We start from the raw sequence: 26,704 nt of genomic DNA on the forward strand, positions 1-26,704 counted from the left end.
CTGTTGCCTTTTCATTATTAGTAATTGTCTTTTTGCAATGTTTACCATCTTGTCTGCTTTATTGTTGGTTACTGCTCAGAGCAGAGGCAGAAATTCTGAATTTCCTTTCTCTCACGGTCATCTCCCACCTATTTACGGTGTCGGATCCATGTGGGATTTTAAAATTCTCATCTGTTGTGATACCAAAAAAAAAAAAAAATTGAGAAAGAATGAACTTTGTTTTGCTGAGGCTTTCCCTGTGGTGTGGAGCAGCAGAGTGCTGTTTTTCAGCTGGCACTGGCGGAGTTTTGGCATTTCAGCTGAGCTGGGAGGCGCAGACCTTGCGCAGAGCGGAGGTGGGTGGTCGATGGAAGCTCTGGAGCTGCTTAATTGTCTTGTGAGTGGGACCTTGGTGTTCATAATCCAGAGCTTTCTGCCAGTCCCATAGTAACAAAGTGGGTGAGGAGAGGAGAGGGGGAGTTTTTTTATTTTTTTTTTCCTCTGTGACATTGACTCCTGTGTTTTGTTTGTGGCTCTTCTCCTTCTTTTCTATGAGGTTTGGAATTTCAGGACTGTGCTGATTTCTGGGCTTGTTTACCAGGGTTTGTCTCGATTTCTCAGCCCAGGGATGCTTTGATGCAGCTCTTTACTCATCCAAGGATGTTGCTGCCCTTTCAAATTGTAATTAACCAAAAAATTAACGTGCAGATAATGCTGAGCCCTTCAATATGTGACTCTAGAAATGCTAAAAAATACAAGATTTTAAAAGACAATTTGTGACCTGCATTTTAAGGATGGCTCTTGATGGATATTTCCTCAGGTTTCCAGGATTGCTTTTTTATTATTATTCACTTAAAATCATTTAATTTTGGGGGCTTTCAGGCAGAGCTGTGTTTGAGCTCCCTCTGATGGGCCTTGCAGTCTCACCTTGGAATAAAGACCCCCCCAAAATTCCAAAAAGCTGCCAGTGGGTGCTGTCTCCCAGGGAACAAACCCAGGGAATTCAACCCAGGTTAATGGTGATGTTTGGAAACATTGTGCAAAAAATTTCATCACCTTTTGCTTGTGTGTTTTTAGGTGTTACCCAATGTTCTGCGTTGCTTTCGTTGAGTTCCTGAAAATCGGTGTTTATTTTTTAAACCTGGCTAATTTGAATACAAAATCCTGTTGTAGTTTAATTTTGTCAGGTGGAATATGTTATAATAGCATGGATTTGATTTTGATTTGAAATAAAAATGAAGTGAAACCCCCCCCCCAGTTTGTGTAAAAGCCACACACACCCCCCTGCCACAAAATTTGTACTTAAAAATGAGGCACTCAGTGGTTTTCTGGTTCCTGTTGGCTGTGGAAGAGATCAAAATGTCTCTTTGTACATCCCCAGCTCAGCACTGGATGTAGATAATATGCAAAACAGTATTTAAAAGCTTAGTTAAATCAGGAATGCTAATCTACTTTTAAAAACGAGAAACACTGATGGTGATGATGATGATGATGACACAGAGCTGCGGTGGCTCCTGATGTCTTCAGCAGGTTTTTATTCAATAATGTGATACAAAAGAAATTCCTCGTGACCTAAGAGTGGTTTTGAATGTCTGAGAGATATTAAAGAAATGCATCAAAATCAGGCCTGAGCCCTCCTGGCTGGGATTGATGATTCCAGCTGGCAGCTCAGCTCAGTGACTTTCTCTCCAAACACAAATGGGAATTTTTTAAGCTCTAGGGGGAATTTTTTTCCTTCATTAACTTTCCCAAAGTTTGGACCCTGAGTCTGCACATTTCCAAGAAATGAGAGATTTGGGTTTTATCTGTTCTCACCCACTGGGGTGATGAATTTCATTCTGTGATGCATCCCAACCCAAGCTGTGACCCCTCCCCACCGAGTGCCACCCCCAGGGGACTCTGGGCAGCCCCTCCAATTCCTGAACACCCTTTCCATGCAGAAATTCCTACTCATGTCCAACCTGCAAAGCCCGAGGTTGTTTCCTCTTGTCCTGGGAGCTTTGTGACCATCCCAGAGCAGCACCCCGAGCACAGCAGGGAGTTTGGAACCCCCAGAGATGCTCCTCGGGCTGCCTGAACCTTCATTCTTTGAAAGAATGTTTGTGAATCAGCAGGGTGAGAGGCAGAGGGGACCTGCCAGGACACAAAGAATCTCTGTTCTTGTGCAACCCTTGGCTTCCCTCAGCCTGCCTGAGCTGTCCAAGGTAAACACCGAGCTGTGCTGTGCTGTGCCATCCTGGGAAACTGCACCGAGCAGGGCAAGGCTTCTTCTGCCAAACCCAGGCAGCTTTTGTTGGATTTTTAAATTTTTTTTTAAAGGAGACAATGCCTTTTTTACTGCTTGTCCCATCACTCCCACACAGCACAGCTGCTGCTGGACAAAATCTTTGTGTGTGCAGTGGCCAAATCCCTGGGTGTTAATGATGTAGCAGAGCTGGGAGCACGTGAGGCTGGATTGTACAACTGCTGCATTTTGGGTGTTTGGTTGTAATTCTCAGGGTGAACATGTGGGACTCAGCTCCTGCTCTTGGGTTTTATTTAGCATCAGCACTGGGTGGTAATTTGCATTTATAGAAGGTGCTCTTTTAGGAAGAGAATTTGCTCTCAAGGTGAGCTACAGTCGGTTCTTGCAGTTCTTTGGGCTGCATTTGGGGTTTTCCCCTACAAAACAAGCTGCAGAGGGGAGCTGAGCCTGTGGTTACACTGAAGAGGGGGAGGTGTGGATGCTGATTCTCTTGGTTTAGCAGGCAGAAATTGAAAATTTGTGGTGCTGCCTTTGAGTTCCAGCTGTGACTGTAGAGGTGACAGAGGTGACAGAGCCCTCGGGGACAGGAGGAGCTGAGTTCTGTGCTGACCAGGGGTAAAACATCCCCCCACAAAACCCAACCCCAGGAGTTGTACCTCAGAGTCCTTCTCAAGAATATTCGGTTCTGAAAAACGATTTTAGCAGCAGCATGGCCTGAGGGCGAGAGGATCTGTGAGATGGAACGGAAAAAGAGCACAAAGGAAAAGGAGGGGGAACCCCAGGGCCTGGAAAGCCCAGAGTGTGCTTGTGGTTGTGTGAGGACGTGGGCTTGGCAACATTTTTACCTGTGCTTGGCTTTCTCCCTCAGATCAGTGCTTATCAGATGTTTTATCGAGTACTCTGCGTTTTTATTTTTGTACCCTGCTCAGAAACCCATCAACCCCCCGCTCCTCTCACCAACACTTTGCTCTCCCTTTTATCATCAATTTATCAATGCCATTGATTTGGCTTGGGAAGCACTTCCTGCACTTTAGGAATATCAAAGCCCCAGCACATTTCAGTGAGAGTTTGCACTGCTGTGTCCAGTGTGGGTACAGCAGAAACCACACCCGTGGCTTTGGGCCTTATGGGGGGAATTTTAACCCAAATTTCCTGCACTCTGTGAATTTTCTCTAAGAAATTCCTCTCTGTCAGGGTGGGGAGGTTGTTTGGATTTCCCATCCCTGGGAATGTCCAAGGTTGGAGCAGTCTGGAAAACTCTGTGAATTTTCTCTAAGAAATTCCTCCCTGTCAGGGTGGGGAGGTTGTTTGGATTTCCCATCCCTGGGAATATCCAAGGTTGGAGCAGTCTGGAAAACTCTGTGAATTTTCTTTAAGAAATTCCTCCCTGTGAGGGTGGGGAGCTTGTTTGGATTTCCCATCCCTGGGAATGTCCAAGGTTGGAGCAGTCTGGAAAACTCTGTGAATTTTCTCTAAGAAATTCCTCTCTGTGAGGGTGGGGAGGTTGTTTGGATTTCCCATCCTTGGGAATGTCCAAGGTTGGAGCAGCCTGGAAAACTCTGTGAATTTTCTTTAAGAAATTCCTCTCTGTCAGGGTGGGGAGCTTGTTTGGATTTCCCATCCCTGGGAATGTCCAAGGTTGGAGCAGCCTGGGATAGTGGAAAATGTCCCTGCCTGTGGCACAGGGTGGAATTTGATGATTTAATGATTTGATGATTTGATGATTTCCAACCCAAACCAGTCTGGGATTCTGTGAAATTATCAAACACTCACATTGTCGTGGTAATCACACACTAATTTGGCAAAAAAACCCAGACATCCTCTCAAAAATGATCAATAGGGATTTAACCAAAATGTATTAAAGGTTAAATATTTCTCAGTGTTGTCCATTTTCCATCTGTGACTGCAAAGAACATTTCCTTGAGCAGTTTAAGGGCAGTTTGGTCTGTGGCCCTGCAGCATTGATCACTCCCTGATGCTCTGTTCCACACTGGCATCGATATTTCTGTGCCTAATGCAGGCTCTGAAACTCAAGTAGACTTCAAGGCACTTTCCAGCAAATGTAAGACTGTTAAAAAATAAAAAAAAAGTAAAGAAAATAAGCTTTTCTGAGTTAAAACCCTGGTAGTGCTGGCTGGAATTCTACCCTGGTGTTTTTGTAGCTGCTGAGGGGTTCTTGAGGGGTTGGAGTGAAAAGCAGCACATTCAAAATCAGGTGGATTTTTTGGGAGCAGAGTTCATCTTGTGACAGTGACCAGCTGTGACCTCGCTGCTGCTTCACTTTTTTGTTTTTTTTTCCTCTCAACTCCTGACATTTTGTTAAATAAATGTGATCCCAAAGGTTTTGATGATCCTGAATCCCTGGTGGGAGGTGTCCCTTGGATATTCCTTCCTTCCCAAACCATTCAGGAATTCTGGGAGCTCCAGGTGGCAGCTGGATGTGTGTGTGCTTATTATCAGCATGGCTGGAGTGAATATTTGCTTTGATTTGTTTGAAATGATTTGCATTTTGTGCTGCTGGAAGTGATATCCAGGAATGTGGATTGAGCAGCCCCTCTTTAGCATTTTATGTTTCATGTTTTGGCCTGAGCTCCTTGGGACTTTATAAAGTTGTAACCAAGTGTTGAGAACAGCAAATTATTTCTCAGGAGCTGAAAATTCTTCCCCTTGTAGCAGAACAATCTTTGCCATCAAACAACACCAGCACACACCCACCAAAAGCAGCTCTTAAATAATGAAGTGGAGGAGGCTGAAGTGCTGCAGCAGGAATTCCACAGCCCTGGCTCAGTCTGTGCCTCACAGGCAGATTTTCTCCGAGTTCTTTCCCTTCCTTTTCCTGCTCTATCACTTTTCCTGATGATTGGGAAAATCTCCTCTGTGCTCTCCCTGCTGAGCTGCTCACTGCTGGTTTTACTCTGCTTACTTAGCACTCCAGAGCAGTAAGATGTGTTAACTGCACACTGCAGCTCTGCAAGATGAATTTTCAATTAATTTTGGTACCCAGCTATTACTATTTATGTGAATATTATTTTCCTTGGACGGCTGAGGTCTCTGAGGGGAGGGAATTGGAGTTGATATCTCCAAATATATGAATTTCCAGGCAGATGGTGATAGCTCCCACCTCAGACAGAGGAGCAGTTGTTGGTGACAGGATGGGGCCTCTTCAGAAGGAGATTTTTTTGGGATTTCAACATCTGTAAGGTGGATTAAAGGAATAAAAAAGCTCTGTGGGAGAAGGGAAGGCAGGGATTGTTTCATACCCTGACTCCTGACTTTTTGATTCCTTGCAGGCTCAGTGTAGATTGTATTCCTGGCAGCAAGAGGGATGGAGGATATCTGATTTAATATTTATTTAATATCTTAAATATTGCACAAGTTTCCAGCAGCCAGCTCAGACTCAAATGTCTGATTGACCTTCTCCTTGTAATTAGATTTGCCTCTGGTTCAGGGAGATGATTGAGCTGAATGAGCCTTTTGCATTCGAAGAATTTGGGCTCTGATGATATTTGGGATATTTTTTGATGCCTGCAGGGTTGGTTGATGCCACATTTTCAAACCACAAATAATTTTCTGTAACTTTTGGCCACTCTGAGGGCAGAGTGAGGTGCCCCTGAACCCCAAAGAGTGCAAACATGCCCTGCTTGGCTCCTAATTTACCAAACTTGTAGGGTTACATAACTGAATTTTCATTCTTTAGCTAAAAATAAAAAATGGAACATAAAAGCTATTTTTATCTTACTTAATGAGGGCATCTCTGCTTTTATTTCAGCTTTTCTGAGGCATTTCAATAGGAGGAATGGGGATGGCTGAGGAACTTTTTATTGAAGCCTGGTGATTGTTCTCCATCAGATCCCTGCTCAGGAGGAATATTGGCTTTAAGAAAAGAAAGTCCCTTTAAACTCAGATAAATTTATTTTAGCTTGGTTCATAGTAATTAGTGCTGTGTGGGGCAGGGCTGTGCCTCTACTGTTTTTATTTTTTTTTTCTCCACAAGCCACCCAAGTACCCAAAATTTGATGATAACAAAGAAAAAAAAATCAATCCTTGCCTCCCAACCCTCTGCACAATTCATTGTTATCCAACAACCCTCCCAAAAATAAACAAAATTTAGAAAGCACCGAGCTCCTAAAGAGAACCCAAAGAATCCTGGCTATCAAATCCCACAGGAGCTTCAAGCAGGAGCTTTCTCCTGAATTATCAACAACATCCACGCCTGGAAAGCTCCGAGGGAAGGAGCTGAGCTGAGCTGCCACGGGCTGGGGTTTGTTTTTCAAAGCTCTCAAATCAGGTTTGGTGCCTGTTGTAGCTTTGCTTGGCTCCCTGCCCGGCATAGATAGAGCACAACTCGGAAGAATAGTCACTATTTTAAGGCTCCAGTTTGCTGTATCCTGTTTTTGCTGCTCAGTTGTGACTGTGAAGTTTTCAACAGTAAACCTTTGTTCACCAGAAATAGCAAAGTGTTTTTTAAACACCGAGTCCCCAGCCTGTGCATTAAGTTGTGTTCTTTATGGTGATGGTTTTTGTTTGTTTATTTAAATCCTGCAAGGTGTGTTCCTAATGATTCTTTGCCCAATGATTCATTTTCATTCATTTTGGGGAGCAAAATGCAGTTTTTCTCTGTTTTCATTGTTCAGATATAATAAAAGAAATAAAACAGAAGTAAAGAATAAAAAATAATCACAGCATTAAGTGCTGGTTCCTCCTCTCTCCCCTCCTCATTCTTTTTTCTTCTAGTTAACACACAAAAAAAATATTTTTTATTTTTAAAAAATAAAGAATTTGAGGCAGTGTGGATTTTAAGGGATGTGAGACCTTCCCACTTTGACAGGAATTGGAGGAGGCAGCTCCAAGGCTGGGTGATTTTTACAGCCCCGTTTCCTCACGGTTTTATAGCTCAGGCAACCTGGGGAGCTGCTCACAGCTCCTGAAGGAGAATCTAATGGGGCCTTGGAATTTGGAGATGACTCAGGAGAGGACAAAACAATCCAGTTAAGTGATTTGAGGTCTTAAATAATCTCCTCAACAGGAAGGTGAAGAAAACATGAACTCATGAGTAATGATTGGCTCTTGTGGAGTGCTGGAAGTGCAGAGCTGGGGCTGGGCCAGGGCTCAGCTGCTTCCTGCTGGGCTCTGCTGATCAATAACATGGATTGGGCTGCTGATCAATAACATGGATTGGGCTACTGATCAGTCTGATCAATGACATTCAGCCCTTATCAATGGCATGGATTGAGCTGCTGATCAATAACATTCAGCTCTTATCAATGCCATGGATTGGGCTGCTGATCAATCTGATCAATGACATTCAGCTCTTATCAATAACATGGATTGGGCTGCTGATCAATAACATGGATTGGGCTGCTGATCAGTCTGATCAATGACATTCAACCCTTATCAATGGCATGGATTGGGCTGCTGATCAATCTGATCAATGACATTCACCCCTTATCAATGGCATTGACTGGGCTCTGCTGATCAATAACATTCAGCTCTTATGGCATTGATTGGGCTCTGCTGGTCAATGGCATGGATTTGGCTGCTGATCAATCTGATCAATGACATTCAGCTCTTATCAATGACATTTTGGGCTGCTGATCAATGACATTCAGCCCTTATCAATGACATTTTGGGCTGCTGATCAATGACATTCAGCCCTTATCAATGGCCTGGACTGGGCTGGACTCTGAGGGTTGCAGATCTCACTTGGGGTTCTTGGGCTGTTCTGTGCACGGCCCAGAGCTGGGCTTGGTCCTGATGGATCCCTTTGAAATCAGTGGATTCTGTAATCAATTCATTTTAGTTTGGTCCTCATGGATCCTTTCTAACTCAGCCTGTTCTGTAATTTATTTTAGTTTGATCCTGATGGGATCTCCTTTAACTCAGTGTATTCTGTGATAAATTTATTTTAACTTGATCCTGATGGATCCTTTCTAAATCAGCTTGTTCTGTAATAAATTAATTTTAACTTGATCCTGATGGGATCTCCTTTAACTCAATGTATTCTGTAATAAATTTATTTTAATGTGAACTTGATGGATCCCTTCTAACTCAGTGTATTCTGTAATAAATTCATTTTAGTTTGGTCCTCATGGATCCTTTCTAACTCAGCCTGTTCTGTAATAAATTTATTTTAGCTTGATTCTGATGGATCCTTTCTAACTCAGTGTATTCTGTGATAAACTCATTTTAACTTGATCCTGATGGGATCTCCTTTAACTCAATGTATTCTGTAATAAATTTATTTTATCATGATCCTGATGGATCCCTTTTAACTCAGTGTATTCTGTAATAAATGCATTTTAGGTTGATCCTGATGGATCCTTCTAACTCAGCCTATTCTGTAATAAATTTATTTTAGTTTGATCCTGATGGGATCTCCTTTAACTCAGTGTATTCTGTAATAAATGTATTTTAGCTTGATCCTGATGGATCCTTTCTAACTCAGCCTGTTCTGTAATAAATTCATTTAACTTGATCATGATGGGATCTCCTTTAGCTCAGTGTATTCTGTGATAAATTTATTTTAGCTTGATCCTGATGGATCCTTTCTAACTCAACCTGCTCTGTAATGAATTTATTTTAACTTGATCCTGATGGGATCTCCATTTGCTCAGTGTATTCTGTGATAAATTTATTTTAACTTGATCCTGATGAATCCCTTCTAACTCAGCCTGTTCTGTAATAAATTTATTTTAGCATGATCCTGAGGGCTCCTTTTAAACTCAGTGTATTCTTTAATAAATTTATTTTAGTTTGGTCCTGATGGATCCTTTCTAATTCAGCCTGTTCTGTAATGAATTTATTTTTGCTTGATCCCAATGGGTCCCTTCTAACTCAGTGTATTCTGTAATAAATTTATTTTAGCTTGATCCTGATGGATCCTTTCTAACTCAGCTTGTTCTGTAATAAATTTATTTTAGCATGATCCTGATGGGATCTCCTTTAGCTCAGTGTATTCTGTAATAAATTAATTTTAGGTTGGTTTATAGTGAGTGCTGTGTTGCACCTCAGCTGAGTCTCTGCTTTTTGGGGTTCCTTTTTGGGGTTGTTTTGTTTCCTGGGGTTCCTTTCTGCCTTTGCTTTTTCTCCTCCACCATTCACCCAAAGTTTGAAGATAATAAAGAAGTGATCCTTGCCTCCCAATTCTCCTTCCTGGACCTGCAAGCTGCAAAATTGAGCGATTTAATCCCAAATCCAAAGGGTGGGGATAAAAACTTTGCCTCCATCACCTCCTTCCCCCCTTCAGAGCACAGAATTTGCAGTTCTGCCTTCACTTGGAGCAATGCTATCAGAAATAAATAATTAATAAATAAGAAAATTAATAAAATAATCAGGTTTAGAAAGTCTCCAGTCAGCTGCCTCACTGTGCCTGGCAGTTTTCATTGCTCTCATGATGAAAACACCTTTTTCTAAATCCCATTTTGGTTTTTCATGGAGCTCCTGGTTCATTCCAGGAGGTGGAAAAGGAAGATTTTGCTGGGACAATCCCAGGCAGCAGCACAACCCTTTGCTCCTGATCCTCCTCCCGTTTTGTTGATAATTTTTAAAGGTTTTTTTTTTGTGTGTTTTAATGCTTTGGGGGTGGAAATTAAAATCCCTGAAAATCAAAGCTGTTCTCAGCTCAGCTCTGAGCAAGGAGTTGCTTGGGAAGTGTCTCAGTGGCAGAAACAAAACTGCTGCTAAATTCCAAGATATTACAACAGCTTCCTTCCCTTCAAAAAAAATTAAAAAAGCAACAAAAATGCTTTTTTTTTTGGCCTTTTCCTGCATTTTTGTTCTTCCTGGCTGCATTTGCTTGGCCTGAGAGCTGTGTTTGTGTCCTGCCACGGGGATGGGATCATGGAACAAATCCTTGGAAGTGACTGGGGTGACACTTGTGGTGCTGCAGGAGTAAACAATGATGTAGCAGTTCCACGAGCCTGGGGTCACGGCCAGTTCATCCCAGATGGCTGCAGATTTTTTGGGGTAATTTTCACTTCGTTTCTAGTAGACATTTGGCTTCCTGTTTTGGCTTTGCTTGTCCCATTCCCTGCAGAATCCATCTCTGCAGGACACCAAGATCCTTGGGAAGGATTGGCAGCGAGGGAAACTTGTCCTCACTCCTTCAAATCTTCACTTCTGACACTAAAAACACCCTGAAAAATAAAAAAAAAAACCACAACCAACCCCAAACTGTTGCAAAACATTTTGTTCCAAGCTGCTGCTGGAATCCCTGAGGTCCCAGGCGAGGCAGGCAGAGCAGCTGCTCTCACTGTGGATTATCCCTTTCCTCTCAACTTCAGCCTTCATTTCCTTTCCCCTCCTTCCTGGGAGGAACAGCTGCGCCTTTGGAGCCTCTGCTGCTCTTGGACAGGGCTGGGAGCTGCAGGAAATCGGTGACTTTGGAAATCTGCCTCTTCCTGAGTGACAGCCCAGGCAGGAGAGGCACAGGCTGCTCTGCTCCTTGTCCTGGCAGGGCTGGGGAGAGGGAAGGAGCTGCCTCTGCATCCCTTTCCTGTTCTCATTCACTTTTCCCCATTTCCATTTCCCCTTCCCAGTTCCCATCCCCATTCCATTTCCCATTTCCCATTTTCCATTCCCTATTCCTATTCCTATTCCCATTCCCATTTCCCATCCCCATTCCATTTCTCATTCCCATTCCATTTCCCATTTCCCATTCCCTATTCCCATCCCCATTCCTATTCCATTTCCCATTCCCATTCCCAATTGCATCCCCCATCCCTATTCCCATTCCCATTCCCCATTTCCATTTCCATTCCCATCCCCATTTCCATTCCCATTCCCCTCTCATTCCCCATTCCCATTCCCCATTCCTAATCCCAGTCCCATTCCCTATTTCCCATTTCCCATTCCCCATTCCCATTTCCCATTCCCATTCCCTATTCCTATTCCCATTTCCCTATTCCCATTTCCCAATCCAAATCCCATTCCCCATTCCCATTTCCCATTCCCTTTTCCAATTCCCATTCCCCTTTCCCAATCCCAGTCCCATTTCCCATTCCCCATTCCCATTTCCCCATTCCCCATTCCCAATCCCAAGCCCATTTCCCATTCCCCATTCCCCATTCCCCTTTTCCATTCCCATTCCCCATTTCCCATTCCCAATCCCAAGCCCATTCCCCATTCCCCAATCCCATTTCCCATTCCCAATCCCAGTCCCATTCCCCATTTCCATTCCCAGTCCCATTCCCCATTTCCTTTCCCATTCCCAATCCCAGTCCCATTCCCCCTTCCCAATCCCAATCCCATTCCTATTCCCATTCCCTTTTCCAATTTCCTTTCCCATTTCCAATTCCCATTCCCCATTCCCAATCCCAATCCCCTCTCATTCCCCATTCCCAATCCCATTCCCCATCCCATTCCCAATCCAAATCCCAATCCCCTCTCATTCCCCATTCCCATTCCCCAATCCCATTCCCCAATCCCATTCCCATTCCCTTTTCCAATTTCCATTCCCATTTCCAATTCCCATTCCCCAATCCCATTCCCAGTCCCTCAGAAGTGCTGACTGTTCCCAGTAGAGCTCTGCTGTCCCTCAGGGTGTTCCCTCAGTCCCTCCCTGGGATTCCAGAGCCCCGTTTTTCTCTCAGAGGCAGCAGCCTGCTCACCTGGCTGCAGTCTCAGATGTTTTTATCTCCCTCTGTCCCCAGCCCTTTCCTGGAGGATCAGGGTGTTTTATCACAGAATTTGAGCTGTGCTTTGCTGTTATCACACCTTTTCCTTTCTCTGAGGTGCTGCAAAAGAGAATTTCAAACATGAGCCTTTGCATCATAAAAATTATTTCCTCATTTATCAGGGCATGGAAGATAAACTGCCATTATTTACATATTACAGGTGCCTGCTGAGGTGAAAACATTGCTGCTGTTTGATTTCATAATATTAATTTTTAATTACATGGGAAATTAAAATAAAAAGCTCAACTTGCAAATCCATCTCTTCAGCCACTTATTGAACTGTGTGATAACAGCAGGGGTGAATTCATATCAGTAACATGTAAATAATGGAAGTATTTGTAATTATTTGCAATAAATTATCCAAAACACGATAAAATTATAAAAACAATCACAATTCTCCCAAGATTATAGGGATTAAAAAAGTCCAAAAGTCTTCCCAACCTTCATTCATTTGTGTCTGCTCATTATTTGTTTTAATTTTCAGGTTGGGGATGTGGGAAGGCACCAAGAATTAAAATTGTGGCCAGCACAGAAATTCCATTTTTCTTGGTTTACCAGGATTTTCTCCTGTTCATTTGTGATTCCTTCCTCATGGAATTAAAGAAATCTCAGGATTTCTTCATAAATGTGCAATTATTTGAATGTGTATTAATTTTAGTAATTCAGTAGCAAGTGTTGAGTTTTTCAAATTCAAATTTTAATGTGAATTTTGGGTTATTATCAGTAAAGGATTCCCTTGAGGAGCCGAGGTCTGGGTGTTTGGAGACTTTTTGGCACCTTAAAGAACTTTTTAAATAATTCAGGGGTTAATGAGGTGATTTGTAGCTCGTGGCAGTAAATCTAAACTGGACTCATTAAATCCCTGTTAAGGTCTCTTTTCTTTGTAAGCTTTTATTTGCTTTTCTTATCACCACGAGGCTGTGATGGGCAGAAATGTCCCTGTGAAGGCACCAATCAACCTTTGTTTGACTTGGTGTTTAATTCCAAGAGCAGAGAGAAACCAGAGCAGCATCTGGGAGCTTCTTTTTCCTTCTCCTTCTGACAAATTCCTCCCAAAAAAAATCCCAAAATCTCAAATCCTGCAGCAGCCCTGGTGAAAATTCCTGAAAATTTCATCCCTGCTCAGATTTCCAAATAATAAACCCCCACTAAATCCTGCCAGCACAACTGAAGCCCCAATTAAGCTTTAATAATTCTTTTTAAATTTTAATCCGTTGCTGCTTTTGCTCCTTATTAGGCTGGAGGTGCTGAAGAGGAAAGGGAAAAAATGAAATTATAAGAAAAACTCGGTGTGGAAACTGCAAGGCAGTGAAAAAAGCTGTTATCTCCAAATCTTTGCTTCCTGTAGGCAGCAGATATCTGGGGTTTTATCAAACGGACACTCCACCCTTTCATTATCGTTCTGCCAGTCCAGATCTCATCTGGTAAAAAAGACATTTTAAGAAAAAAAAAAAACTTTACAGTGGATTTAAGTTGATTTACAAAGTTCCCAATAAGTTCTGCCCACAAATTTGTGAAATACTCAGAATTTTTCATGATAGAATTAAAATAACTTAAAGCATTGAATGCTTAATAAAAGCTTCATTTAATTCACATCTGCATATTAGAAAGTCTGTAGGAAAACTGGATTTGTATTTAGGGTTTTGTTTCTGTCTTCATTTATTATTTTTTTATTTGTAGAACTTGAATCTCTCCCTACAAACACAGCTGTGTGTCCAGCAAATGGTGACCCAAATGGAAAAATTGATGTGTTCATATAAATGTTCACATAAATTATATTTTTTTTTTGTGAATAAAGAAAAAAAAAAAGTGATTTTTCAAGTTAAGTGGAGTAAGAGAAAGGCTGGTGGAAGGAAAATTACAGATTCCATTTGGATCTGGCGTTTGGGGACCAAGAAAAGCAGGCAGAAATAAAAAAGCAGGCAGAAATAAAGGTTTAACAAGCAAAAGCTGTTTCCTTAGCAAAAGCTTCCTTGGGAAGGAGCTGGGATCTTCTGCAATATTTTCAGCTGTCAGGGAGCTGCTCCTGGTCCCCTCACAGAGAAATGGAAAAGCTGCAGTGTGGAGTCATGGTGAAATAAAGAAATGTGGGGAGCTCTCAGTACAGTAATTTCACAGTTATAAGCTGCAGCATTTTGATTAAAATTTTGGTCTGAACCCAAAGTGCGGCTTAAATATCAACAAAGAATGAAAAGTTGCTGTTTTAGTTTGGAGGACAGGTGTGTGCTGAGAAAGGCAGGAGCTTCTCTTTGAAATGGAGAATGCAAACCCCCTCCCTCCAAATTATTATAATTTTGAAATCAAGGGGCTTTCAGGAAATATGGGAATAGGAATAACAGTTCTTTACTGGGGAAATTAAAATAGAAATACAGAATTCCAAAGAACAAACCCCAAACCCTGACACAGTCAGAGTACAGCCTGACACCCGTCAGGCAGGGTGTTGGCAGCAGTCCCATTCCATGGTGGCTGCATCCTCCTGCAGTGACAGATGTGGCTCAGCTGGAGCAGTGCTCCTGTACAAGGTGCAGTTTCCCTCCCAAGCTCCAGTGCTGATGTGGAGAAATCCGGTTTTCCTCTGGAGTCCAGTGGAGAAGGGGCTCCCTTAGTGTCCCAAAACCTCTGTTTTTATCTTGGTAAGAAATGTTGGGCTCTTCCCCCTGGCTGGAGCAACTCCCAATGGGATGCAGTAATTTTATCAGTGCCACAGTGGGACTCAATGGCCATGAGCAGAAAATGACTGGCTGGGGGAAGGATGGGCTGTGAAAAGATAAAGAACAATGCCCTGCTATAAAACATGGCCATGAACAGGAGAGATATCCCACAGAGATTAAAACACTGCCCTACCTGGTTTATAAAATATGAGCCATTAACAGGAGATATCCCATGAGATAAGGAACACTGCCCCACTGGTTTTTAACAGTTGACCCATTAACAGAATATCTCCCACAGAGATCAGGATCACTGCCCCACCCTGAACAGATGCTGATAGAACAGATCCCTTTTATTACATTCTGTATTGTAATGTGCATCTTATAATCATGAAATTACTGTAATTCCTCATCACCCTTCCCTGCCTAAACTCATCCAGAATCCAAATTGCACTAATTGAATCCGAGCCCAGGAGATAACCCTGGGGCTGCCCTGACACTTGGTAACATTTCCACACTAATGGGGATTTTTTCTATTAAGAAAAGGCTTTTCCTTTTTGTTGCTTGCTTTTAAAATCCAACCCTTTTTAAAATCTGAATCTCATCCCCAGTTGTGCCTGCTCCACCTCGCAGGGTGGATGGAGAGGAAAAAGAAATTTCATTTTAGGCACAGCATCTGTTTTCCTAAAGGGTGGGGACAGATTGCCCAGAGAAATTGTGGATTTGCCATCCCTGCAAGTGTCCAAGTGGAAGGTGAGAGATGGAATTAAATCACATTTCAGGAACTATCTCTGAGAAATTTGCAGTTTTTTTGTTTTTCTGAGAAGGTAAAAACCAGCTCTGATTTCACTCCTGATTTCCTGCTGGAACAACAACAAACTCCTAAACTTCAAACCAACTTCATTTCCCAACTCCAAACGCAGGACACAAACCCTGCTCCGCTTCCCACTTGATCTTCCCAGATTGCAAGTGGCAGTTGTTGATTTGCTCCAATAAATGTGGAGTCTGGGGGCCACTCTGTCCTGCAAGGCAGGAGCTGAGCAGAGCAGCCAGCCCAGCTCTCCCTGCTGTGCTGATGGATGAGAGCAAGGAGCAGCAATCACTTCTCTCATTTTTTGGCACACATTTCCAGCAGTGTTTATCCTTGCTCCAGTGAAAGGATTGAGCAGCCTGGGCTCCCCAGCTCTTGGGTCACCTCATTTCTATGGAAGTGCAGCACAAAGATAAATGCTCCTGACCTCCCTGTGCTGGGCTGCTTTGAGGTGGGAATATCCTGAGAGAGAAAAAAAAACCCACCCAAATCCTTAAAAAAACACAAAGCCACCCCCTCCTCCCTGGGTGATTTTTGGAGGTTCTTGAAAGGAAACCAACACCTGTTGAAATGGTTACTTCAATGTTTGGCTCAAATCCCAAAAAAAGCTTTTTTTTTTATTATTTAAAATTTTTTTTTTGTTTTAAACAACAAAAACATATGCAGGGGCCAGGGAAAAAAGCACAGCTAGTTCTGATATTGTGCTTTTTGTGCTCTGAGTTGGAAGGGCTGTGACTCATGAAGTGATACCAGCACAAGGTTTCTCTAATTTCTTGTCTTGCTTCAGGAATTGTGTGGCAAAATATTGCACAAGGAAAGCAAAAGGGCCTTTCCTGCTCCTTGCATGGGATCTTTCTGAGCCATTTGACAGGGAAAAGTGGGAATGTTTTATAAATCTTCAGCCTGAGGGGATTATCTGCCCTTTTTTTAAGGAAAAAAAACCCTTCAGCTGCTTTGTGGGTGGTGTTTTGCCCTTGGAGCTGTTTCCCCACCTCGGTGATCCTGGCATTCTGTGCTCTGTGGAGAGGTTTCATCTCCTAATTCAGGGATTTGTTTGGTCCCTCAGCTCAAGCACAGAGATTTTTAACTGTGCTGTTGGAAATTGGTGGCTTCTGGGGGAAATTCTGTGAAAAAAAGGTATTTGAGTTTTCTAGGAATTGTTTGGATGTCAGGAAAATGTGTGAGCCCTCCTCAGGGTGAGCTTTGATTCAGGGACTGTTTGAAAATGAAATTCCTGGCTGGGATGGAATTCCCAGAGCAGCTGTGGGAGATGATCCTTGAGGTCACTTCCCACCCAAATCACTCTGGAATTCTGTGATCCTCCATGGATACTCCCCAAAGTGTTGGTGTGGAATGAACAGGCTGGGCCTTTTCTCTGCATCCTGTCTGGGTGCTGGCAGTGTGCTGTGGGCACTCTGAGCATCCCTGAGCATCCCTGAACATTCCTGAGCATTCCTGAACGTTCCTGAACATCCCCGAGCATTCCTGAACATCACTGAACATTCCTGAATATCCCTGAGCATTTCTGAACATCCCTGAGCATTCCTGAGCATCCCTGAGCATTCCTGAGCATTCCTGACCATTCCTGAGCATCCCTGAACATCCCTGAGCATTCCTGACCATTCCTGAGCATTCCTGAGCATTCCTGAATATCCCTGAGCATTCCTGAAAATCCCTGATCATCCCTGAGCATCCCTGAGCATTCCTGAGCATCCCTGAACATCCCTGAGCATCCCTGAGCATCCCTGAGTATTCCTGAGCATTCCTGAAAATCCCTGATCATCCCTGAGCATTCCTGAAAATCCCTGATCATCCCTGAACATCCCTGAGCATCCCTGAGCATCCCTGAGTATTCCTGAGCATTCCTGAAAATCTCTGAGCATCCCTGAACATTCCTGAGCATCCCTGAGCATCCCTGAGCATCCCTGAGCATCCCTGAAAATCCCTGAGCATCCCTGAGCATTCCTGAACATTCCTGAATATCCCTGAGCATCCCTGAGCATCCCTGAGCATTCCTGAACATTCCTGAATATCCCTGAGCATCCCTGAGCATCCCTGAGCTCCTCTGGACATTCCTGAAAATCCCTGAACATCCTTGAGCGTTCCTGAGCATCCCTGACCATTCCTGAGCATCCCTGAACATCCTTGAGCATCTCTGAGCATTCCTGAACATTCCTGAAAATCCCTGAATATCCTTGAGCATCCCTGAGCATCCCTGAGCATTCCTGAACATCCCTGAGCATTCCTGAGCATCCCTGAACATCCCTGAATATCCCTGCGCATCCCTGAGCTCCCCTTGAGCATCCCTGAGCATCCCTGAATATCCCTGAGCATCCCTGAGCATTCCTGAAAATCCCAGAGCATTCCTGAAAATCCCTGAGCGTTCCTGAGCATTCCTGAAAATCCCTGAGCATTTCTGAACATCCCTGAGCATCCCTGAGCATCCCCGAGCATTCCTGAGCATCCCCGAGCATTCCTGAGCATCCCTGAGCTCCCCTGGACATTCCTGAGCATCCCTGAAAATCCCTGAACATCCCCGAGCATCCCTGAGCTCCTGTGGACATTCCTGAAAATCCCTGAACATCCTTGAACATCCCTAAACATCCCTGAACATCCCTGAGCATTCCTCAACATCCCTGATCATTCCTGGACATTCCTGAGCATCCCTGAGCATCCCTGAATATCCCTGAATATCCCTGAACATCCCTGAGCACCCAGAGCACCCCTGAGCATCCCAAATAAACATCCAGAAATGTCTCCAGCTCTGGGCAAACCCCTGGAATATTTCACTGGAGAGGGACACCTGGAATTCAGTGAAGCTTTGCAGATTCATTTCCACATCCCTGTGCCACAGGGAATTCTTGGTGTGTTGATTCTTCCTTGGCTGAAGGGTTTTCTGTGAAAACCTCTGTGTGAAAACCTGGCTCTGCCTTTTCCTTGCAAATCTCTCCCTGCCCTTTCTCCAGGGCTTTTCCTGCTGCAAGAAACTCTTGGAGCCTCCTTTGTAAAAGCTGGATTGATGCCTTTTAATGATTTCCATTCTCAGTGATCACACTGCTGCTTAAAACAGTCGAAATTTTATTTTCCTCTTCCTTTTTCTTTCAGCTACAGCTGCAGAAAACTCAATATTTGCAACTGGGGCAGAGTCGTGGCCAGTACTACGGGGGGTCACTGCCAAATGTGAACCAGATTGGGAACAGTGCCATGGATCTCCCCTTCCAGGTGAGCTCCCAGAGCTTTTCCTTGCATTTCCTGATGGATTCTGTGCTTGGATGCTGCTGTGAAATCCCAGAAAAAAATTTGTGATGAGTTTAGGGATGGATGGATATTATTTTATATTGATTGGGGTGAATTTTAAATCACCTATCCTGGTTTTGAGGGGTCAGGGATGCTCTGAGAGATGAAATTTGGGAAGATGCTGTCAATTCAAAGGAAATAAATAAAGGAAATAAAGGTGGTGTTGGGAGCTGGGAGTGCAGGAGTTGATGTGCATGTCCTGTGGGAGCAATTTTGGGAGAGCAGAAGAGCAGTGGGACACAAAGTAATAATGTAATAATGTCCTGGCTGGCTTTTGTGACTCCAGGGATGATGCATCTTAAACAGAAAATCAGAGTTTCAGGTGAATATTTTACTGAAACAGAAAATCAGAGTTTCAGGTGAACATCTTGCTGAAACAGAAAATCAGAGTTTCAAGGTGAACATTTTGCTGAAACAGAAAATCAGAATTTCAAGGTGAACATTTTGCTGTTTGAAAAGAGTTTGGACAGAGGATGGTGTAAAATAAATGTTGTATAAATAAAAGACAGGATTAGTTGGTGGATCCTTTGTGGATTCCTGATTTTCACATTTAATTGATTCAGAGTGTTTCAAATAATGAACATTTCTGCATTGTTCTTCCTTTTTTTGAGCAGTCACAGTTTCAGTTGAGCTCTCGAGGATGTGGTGGGAAGGAAATTTTGCAGTTTGTGGTTTTCTGATGGAGGCTGTTTAATAAAAATGGAGAAACTCTTGCTGACCTCTAACTGCTTCTTCAAATAGGTGCAGACAGCTGAATTTGGGCAGGTTCAAAGCTTGAATCTTGTGCAAGAGGAGAGGCACAAAGTCTATTTTAATCTTTAATTCTTTGGGGAATCCAGAGCAGAGGTTTGTAGTGGATGGAAATCCTCAGTGCTCCCCCACAATATCTGCTCTGTTCAAGTTTTTCTCTTTGTTAAGGAGGTTAAGAATTCCTTTTAAACATTGATATTTCTGTGCTTGATGGCCATCACTGATGGTTTTAATCCTGACTGCTGAAAAGGGAATATTCCAAAATTCATGAATGATGGAAACAACTGTCCTTAAACCCTGGGGTTTTTTATATTTTTTTTCACACACAAAAAAACCAAAAAAACAAAAAAAAAGGAAAAAAATCAAGCCAAATGGATGTTGTTCCAGATAACAAATGGTGACAATCAGCCCCATGTTTGTGGCAGGGGAGAAAAGCTCTGCAGGATTCCCCAGGATGGTGTTGGAGGCAGAGCCTGTCCCTGCCTTGGTGTCTGAGCATCTTCTGCTTCTTTGATTTGCAGCACAACGGAGCTCTGGCTGAAACCTTTGGAGCAGTTCCTGTCTCTTTGGTAAAAACAAGTTTTTAGGTTTGTGCAAATACGTATTTAGGACTGGTCCTGTTTGCCCAGGTGGATACGTATTTCTGCACACCCGCTCCGCCCCGCTCTGCCTTTCTTTGGTTCACCCCCAGCTCCACAGGGCTGCCACACAAATCCAGGTTTGGCCGTGCATCCCAGTCTGGAACATGCAGAGAATTGCTGTGCAGACTCCCTGGACTTGCTGTCATGTGGTTATTTCTGGTGGTTTTTTGGGGGTTGATGGGTGCAGACAGTGGATTATTCACTCCTGGCCTGTGGTTTCAGCAATCTCTGAGCATGTGCACTCAGCCTGCATGTTTAATCCATGGGGAAGGGCAGAATGAATTCCCAAATCCTGCTTGGCACCAGGAGGCACCAAAATACCAACCAGCTGTAGGGACCACCCTCCTTCCCCCCATCACTCACCTGGGTTTGTTTCTGATCCATCCTAAAGGACACTTGGAGAGCACGGAGCTTTTTCCTTCCTGTCTGTGTTGAGCTGCTCTTTTCATCTTCTGGGGGGTTTTGGGTCTGGTCTCAAACCCTTGAATATTTTTCAGAGGAGTAAAACCTTTTTAGTTCTTCATTTTTCCAAATAAAATCCATGCTCACATCTATTATTTTTTTAAAAATCCATTTTTTCCCTATAGTTAAACATCTCATGCCGTGCAGAGATGTGGAATTTTAATCCAGGAACATTGTCCTGGTGTTTGGCCCTAAATCAATTTTATAGGAATTTTATTTTATAGAAACCAAACCTCCCTATAGTTAAACATCTCATGCCATGCAGAGATGTGGAATTTCAATCCAGGAACATTGTCCTGGTGTTTGGCCCTAAATAAATTTTATAGGAATTTTATTTTATAGACCTGTTGGAGGTGATACCCATTTCCTCAGGTGTTTTCTGTTTCCCTAAATTCAGGATTCTTTTGGGATCTGGGTTCCTGGAAAGCCAAGGAACAGCATTGCCCCAAAATTCCCCCTTCCTATAAACTGTAACCCTGAGCTGGGACACATTCCACATTTATTTGTGCCACTACTGCACTCAAATGAGATTTTTATTTTGTTTTTAATAAGGAAATTGTGCTTAAAAAAATATAAAAACCTAAAAAAACCCCTATTTACATCAAACTTTTTGTCTTTATAGTTTTGTGCTTTGAAATTGCAGGTGAGCTCTGCACTCCCTGTGCTCCTTTTTTAGCTGACACCACTGCCATAGGAAATTGCTTTTCCTGTTGACCTTCCAAGCACGTATTTGCAAATTTTGCTGCCTTTTGGGCTGTAAGAACAGAAAAAAAAAAAGAGGAGTTTGAGACCTTTTGTCACTTTGGAATGATGAATATTCCCACTTGTGTGTGGGGATTGTTGCTCAGTGCTTGCAGCAGAGATTAAAGCGCCGTGTTTGAATTTAAAAGCCTTAAAATTGAGATTCTGTTTGAGATTTCTCAGCCAAGTGAGGAAGTGAAGCACAAACCCCATGAACTGAAGTGCTGAGAGTCCTGTAAAAAGTCACTGTGCTCCTTTTTAGTCCCCTGTTGCCTTAAATATTCTGCTGCATAGAAAATGTTGGCCCTGAAATGAGAAAATAAACACCACAGCCCCTCTGCAGCTCTGTTAACACAGAGAGGGTGAGGAGCCCAATATTTGCTGAAGAGAAAAGAGTTTAAAATAGTAGAAAGGCTCTTTAAAAAGTTCATACAAACAAAGCCTTTCAAAATAAATGCAAAGCTTTATAGAAATAATCTTTTCAACAGCCAAAGCTGACACTTGGGGAAAAAAAAAAAAAAAAAAAAAGAAAAAAAAGAAAAAGGGATGAATGTGGAAGCCAGATGGTTTCTTGGCTTGGCAGACAGGACAGTGCATTTGCCACGTGCAGCACCTGAATGGAGGAGGAAATTTTGGATTTCCAAACAGATGGTGTTGAGGGACTCAGCAAAGCTGTTCACATTGGCAGGGAGTGCAAGGCTGGGGAGGATTTTTCTCCCTGGAGCCCCATAAATTGCTGGTGGAGTTGAAGCAGAGATTGACCCCTCAGTACTTCCTTTGTCCCCCCCCCAGGTATGCACTGGGAAGGGCTGTGGAAAATGGGAAAGTTTTTCCAGTTTAGCCTGGGAATTCATCTTCCCTGTCCTTCCTTCCCCTGCCATCCTCCTGCTCTGGAATCATCTGCTCAGGATGTCAGTGCTGATAAGAGTCCAGGTGGGATCACTGAAGGAGCTGAAAATCACTTCCATCCCATCAGACAGAAGAGGAAGGAAACTGCTTTTCTTTTTTCTTTTCATCCTCTCAGTGTGCCCTGAAAAGCAAAGAGCTGCAGGGAGGGCTGAGGGGCAGCCCTGGGAGCAGGCAGTGTCTGAGCTCAGCGTGCAGCTCCTCCCTGCACCCCTGCCCCGGGCTCAGCTCTGGATGGCAGCATGTTGATCCTGGCTGTGCCCTGCATGCTGCACCGAGGGCATGTGGACAGCAGCTGGCAGCTCCTGAGGGGCTCCAGGGCTGCCAAGGTGTGAGTGAGGGCAGCCCTGAGCCAGGCCAGGGCAGCTCCAGCATGGCCCCTTGTGCAGGAGGCAGCTTGGCCAAAAAGCTGTCGGGAAGGAAAAACAAAACAATCCAACATCTTGTGAGAGTGATTGCTGAGAGTGACCCAGCCTGGCACAGGAGGAGGAGGAGGAGGAGGAGGCTGTGGCAGCTGGGGCTGTTCCCTGTGGATAATCCCAGTGTCTCCCCCAGACCCCGTTCCAGTCGTCGGCGCTGGACACCAGCAGGACCACGCGGCACCACGGGCTGGTGGACAGGGTGTACCGGGAGCGCAACCGCCTGGGCTCGCCGCACCGGCGCCCGCTCTCCGTGGACAAGCACGGCCGGCAGATATCCTTCTGTGGGGCTGCCCCTGGGACTGGGGCACAGCTCCTGGGCTTGGGGCTGGCACTGGGCCTGGGGCACAGCTCCTGGGCTTGGGGCTGGCACTGGGCCTGGGGCACAGCTCCTGGGCTTGGGGCTGCCCCTGGGCCTGGGGCACAGCTCCTGGGCTTGGGGCTGCACCTGGGCCTGGGGTGGGCACAGCTCCTGGGCTTGGGGCTGGCACTGGGCCTGGGGCACAGCTCCTGGGCTTGGGGCTGGCACTGGGCCTGGGGCACAGCTCCTGGGCTTGGGGCTGCACCTGGGCCTGGGGCACAGATCCTGGGCTTGGGGCTGCACCTGGGCCTGGGGTGGCACAGATCCTGGGCTTGGGGCTGCACCTGGGGTGGGCACAGCTCCTGGGCTTGGGGCTGGCACCTCAATCTAGGGTGGGCACAGCTCCTGGGCTTTGGGGCTACCACTGGGCCTGGGGGGGCACAGCTCCTGGGCTTGGGGCTGGCACCTCAGCCTGCCTGGGGCACAGCTCCTGGGCTTGGGGCTGCACCTGGGCCTGTGGTGGGCACAGCTCCTGGGCTTGGGGCTGCACCTGGGCCTGGGGCACAGCTTCTGGGCTTGGGGCTGGCACCTCAATCTAGGGTGGGCACAGCTCCTGGGCTTTGGGGCTACCACTGGGCCTGGGGTGGGCACAGCTCCTGGCAGCAGGGCTGGCACCTCAGCTCCCTTCTGTTCCTGCACAGCTCCTGGGCTTGGGGCTGGCACCTCAGCCTGCCTGGGGTGGGCACAGCTCCTGGGCTTGGGGCTGGCACTGGGCCTGGGGCACAGCTCCTGGGCTTGGGACTGGCATCTCAATCTAGGGTGGGCACAGCTCCTGGGCTTTGGGGCTACCACCTCGATCTAGGATGGGCACAGTTCCTGGGCTTGGGGCTGCACCTGGGCCTGGGGGGGCACAGCTCCTTGGCTTGGGGCTGGCACCTGGGCCTGGGGTGGGCACAGCTCCTGAGCAGCAGGGCTGGCACCTCAGCCTGCCTGGGATGGGCACAGCTCCCTTTTGTTCCTGCACACATCCTTGGCTTGGGGATGGCATCTCAGCTTGGGGTGGACACAACTCCTGAGCAGCAGGGCTGGCACCTCAGTTCCCTTCTGCTCCTGCACAGCTCCTTGATTTGGGGCTGCTACCAGGGCCTGGGATGGGCACAGCTCCCTTCTGTTCCTGCATAGTTCCTTGGTTTGGGGCTGGCACCTCAGTTCCCTTCTGCTCCTGCAGAGCTCCTTGGTTTGGGGCTGGCACCTCGACCTGGGGTGGGCACAGCTCCCTTCTGTTCCTGCATAGTTCCTTGGTTTGGGGCTGGCACCTGGGCCTGGGGTTGCCACAGCTCCTGGACTTTGGGCTGGCACCTGGGCCTGGGGTTGCCACAGCTCCTGGACTTTGGGCTGGCACCTCAGTTCCCTTCTGTTCCTGCACAGCTCCTTGGCTTAGGGCTGACACCTTGGCCTGGGGTGGGCACACTCCTGAGCAGCAGGGCTGGCACCTCAGCCTGCCTGGGATGGGCACAGCTCCCTTTTGTTCCTGCACACATCCTTGGCTTGGGGTTGGCACCTCAGTTCCCTTCTGCTCCTGCAGAGTTTCTTGGTTTGGGGCTGCCACCTGGGCCTGGGGTGGGCACAGCTCCTGGGCTTGGGGCTGGCACCTCAGTTCCCTTCTGCTCCTGTAGAGCTCCTTGTTTTGGGGTTGGCACCTCAGCCTGCCTGGGATGGGCACAGTTCCCTTCTGTTCCTGCACAGCTCCTTGGCTTAGGGCTGGCACCTCGGCCTGGGGTGGGCACAGCTCCTGGCAGCAGGGCTGGCATCTCAGTTCCCTCCTGTTCCTGCACACATCCTTTGCTTGGGGCTGGTACCCTGATTCTCCATGGAGAGTCTGGGAGTTCTGACAGGATCTTTGGAATTTATCTTGGGAAGAGATTTCCTGCTGCAGTGGGAAGTGTTGCTGCCTTAACCCTGCCCACGTGGACAGCTGTCCCTACGGCACCGTGTACCTGTCCCCGCCCTCGGACACCAGCTGGAGGAGGTGGGTGCCACAATCTGGGAGTTTGGGTGTCACCCTGGGGGGTTTGGGTGTCACCACCTGGGGTTTGGGTGTCACCCTGGGGGTTTGAGTGCCAGCCTGGGGTTTGGGTGCCAGCCTGGGGGTTTGGGTGTCACCCTGGGGGTTTGAGTGCCATCCTGAGGGGTTTGGGTGCCACCCTGGGGGTTTGGGTGCCACCCTGAGGGGTTTGGGTGTCACCCTGGGGGGTTTGGGTGTCACCCTGGAGGGTTTGGGTGTCACCCTGAGGGGTTTGGGTGCCACAACCTGGGCTTTGGGTGCCACCAATCTGGGGGTTTGGGTGCCACAATCTGGGGGTTTGGGTGCCACCCTGAGGGGTTTGGGTGCCAGCCTGGGGGTTTGGGTGTCACCCTGGGGGGTTTGGGTGTCACCCTGGAGGGTTTGGGTGTCACCCTGAGGGGTTTGGGTGCCACAACCTGGGCTTTGGGTGCCACCAATCTGGGGGTTTGGGTGCCACAATCTGGGGGTTTGGGTGCCACCCTGAGGGGTTTGGGTGTCACTCTGGGAGTTTGGGTGTCACCCTGGGGGGTTTGGGTGTCACCCTGGGGGTTTGGGTGCCAGCCTGAGGGGTTTGGGTGTCACTCTGGGAGTTTGAGTGTCACCTTGGGGGGTTTGGGTGTCACCCTGGGGGTTTGGGTGTCACCCAGGGGGTTTGGGTGCCACAACCTGGGCTTTGGGTGCCACCAATCTGGGGGTTTGGGTGCCACAACCTGGGGTATTTAGGTGCCACCCTGAGGGGTTTGGGTGCCACCCTGAGGGTTTGGGTGTCACTCTGGGGGGTTTGGGTGTCACAACTTGAGGGTTTGGGTGCCACCCTGGGGGATTTGGGTGTCACCCTGGGGGGTTTGGGTGCCACCCTGAGGGGTTTGGGTGGTACTCTGAGGGGTTTGGGTGCCACCCTGAGGGATTTGGGTGGTACTCTGAGGGGGTTTGGGTGCCACCCTGAGGGTTGGGTGCCACCATCCTGGGGAGTTTGGGTGTCACAACCTGGGATTTGGGTGCCACCATCCTGGGGATTTTTTGCCACCCTGGGGTGTTTGGTTGCCACCCTGAGGGTTTGGGTGCCACCCTGAGGGCTTTGAGTGCCACAGCCTGGGGTTTGGGTGCCACCCTGAGGGGTTTGGGTGTCACCCTGAGGGGTTTGGGTGTCACCCTGAGGGGTTTGGGTGCCACAACCTGGGGTTTGGGTGCCAAAACTTGAGGATTTGGGTGTTCTGTGTCCCTGCAGCACCTCCAGCTGCAGCAGGTTGGAATTGTGCCTTTTGAAATTCAGAAATGGAGTTTTTCATTCCATAGTGCTCCTTTGAAATGAGTTTTGAAGTTAAAGTGTGCAAGTGATACCTTCATTTAATGGTACCTTTGATACCTTCATTTAATGGTGCCTTTTTAAAAGTAAATCCTTAAAGTTTCATCTTTCAACATCCTTAAAAATCTTTAAAAATCCAGAATTCCCCAGGCACAGCCCAAGACTTGGATAATTCTCTGTGTGCAGAAGCTGGGCTGGGATTGTTCCAGTGGGAAGGAACACAGAATTACAATTTTTGAGAGTGGCCACAATCACAAAGCTCATCCTGAGATTTGTTTGCCATGAAATTCCCATCTCCACAACATCCTAAACCTTTCCTTTTCCTCCTCCCAACCAGGAGTGTTTGTTTTTCAGCCACCACAATCACCCAATGGCTAAACAGCTTAAAAATGGCATTATTTGCTCCTGTTTAATCTGAACAAAGCAGATAAAACTCTGTTCCAACAAGGGCAACCAATT

At 46.2% G+C, this 26,704-nt stretch overlaps 1 protein-coding gene across 8 annotated transcripts in view; it reads left to right on the forward strand.

Moving 5' to 3' along the window:
• Nucleotides 1–26,704, forward strand: part of CRTC1 (CREB regulated transcription coactivator 1) — a 54,987-nt gene that overhangs the window by 2,063 nt on the left and 26,220 nt on the right. For 5 of the 8 annotated variants that reach the window (XM_033082134.2, XM_033082138.2, XM_033082139.2 and 2 more), the window contains exons 2-5: nucleotides 18,463–18,579; nucleotides 19,926–19,973; nucleotides 22,710–22,847; nucleotides 24,842–24,903. In XM_033082134.2, coding sequence (XP_032938025.1) covers nucleotides 18,463–18,579; nucleotides 19,926–19,973; nucleotides 22,710–22,847; nucleotides 24,842–24,903 — 365 coding nt within the window. The remainder of the gene's footprint in view (nucleotides 1–18,462; nucleotides 18,580–19,925; nucleotides 19,974–22,709; nucleotides 22,848–24,841; nucleotides 24,904–26,704) is intronic. The other 3 variants (XM_033082136.2, XM_033082137.2, XM_033082140.2) reach the window with 1 other exon arrangement.

Source organism: Catharus ustulatus, chromosome 29 (genome assembly GCF_009819885.2).
Source record: "Catharus ustulatus isolate bCatUst1 chromosome 29, bCatUst1.pri.v2, whole genome shotgun sequence".
Lineage (NCBI taxonomy): Eukaryota > Metazoa > Chordata > Aves > Passeriformes > Turdidae > Catharus > Catharus ustulatus.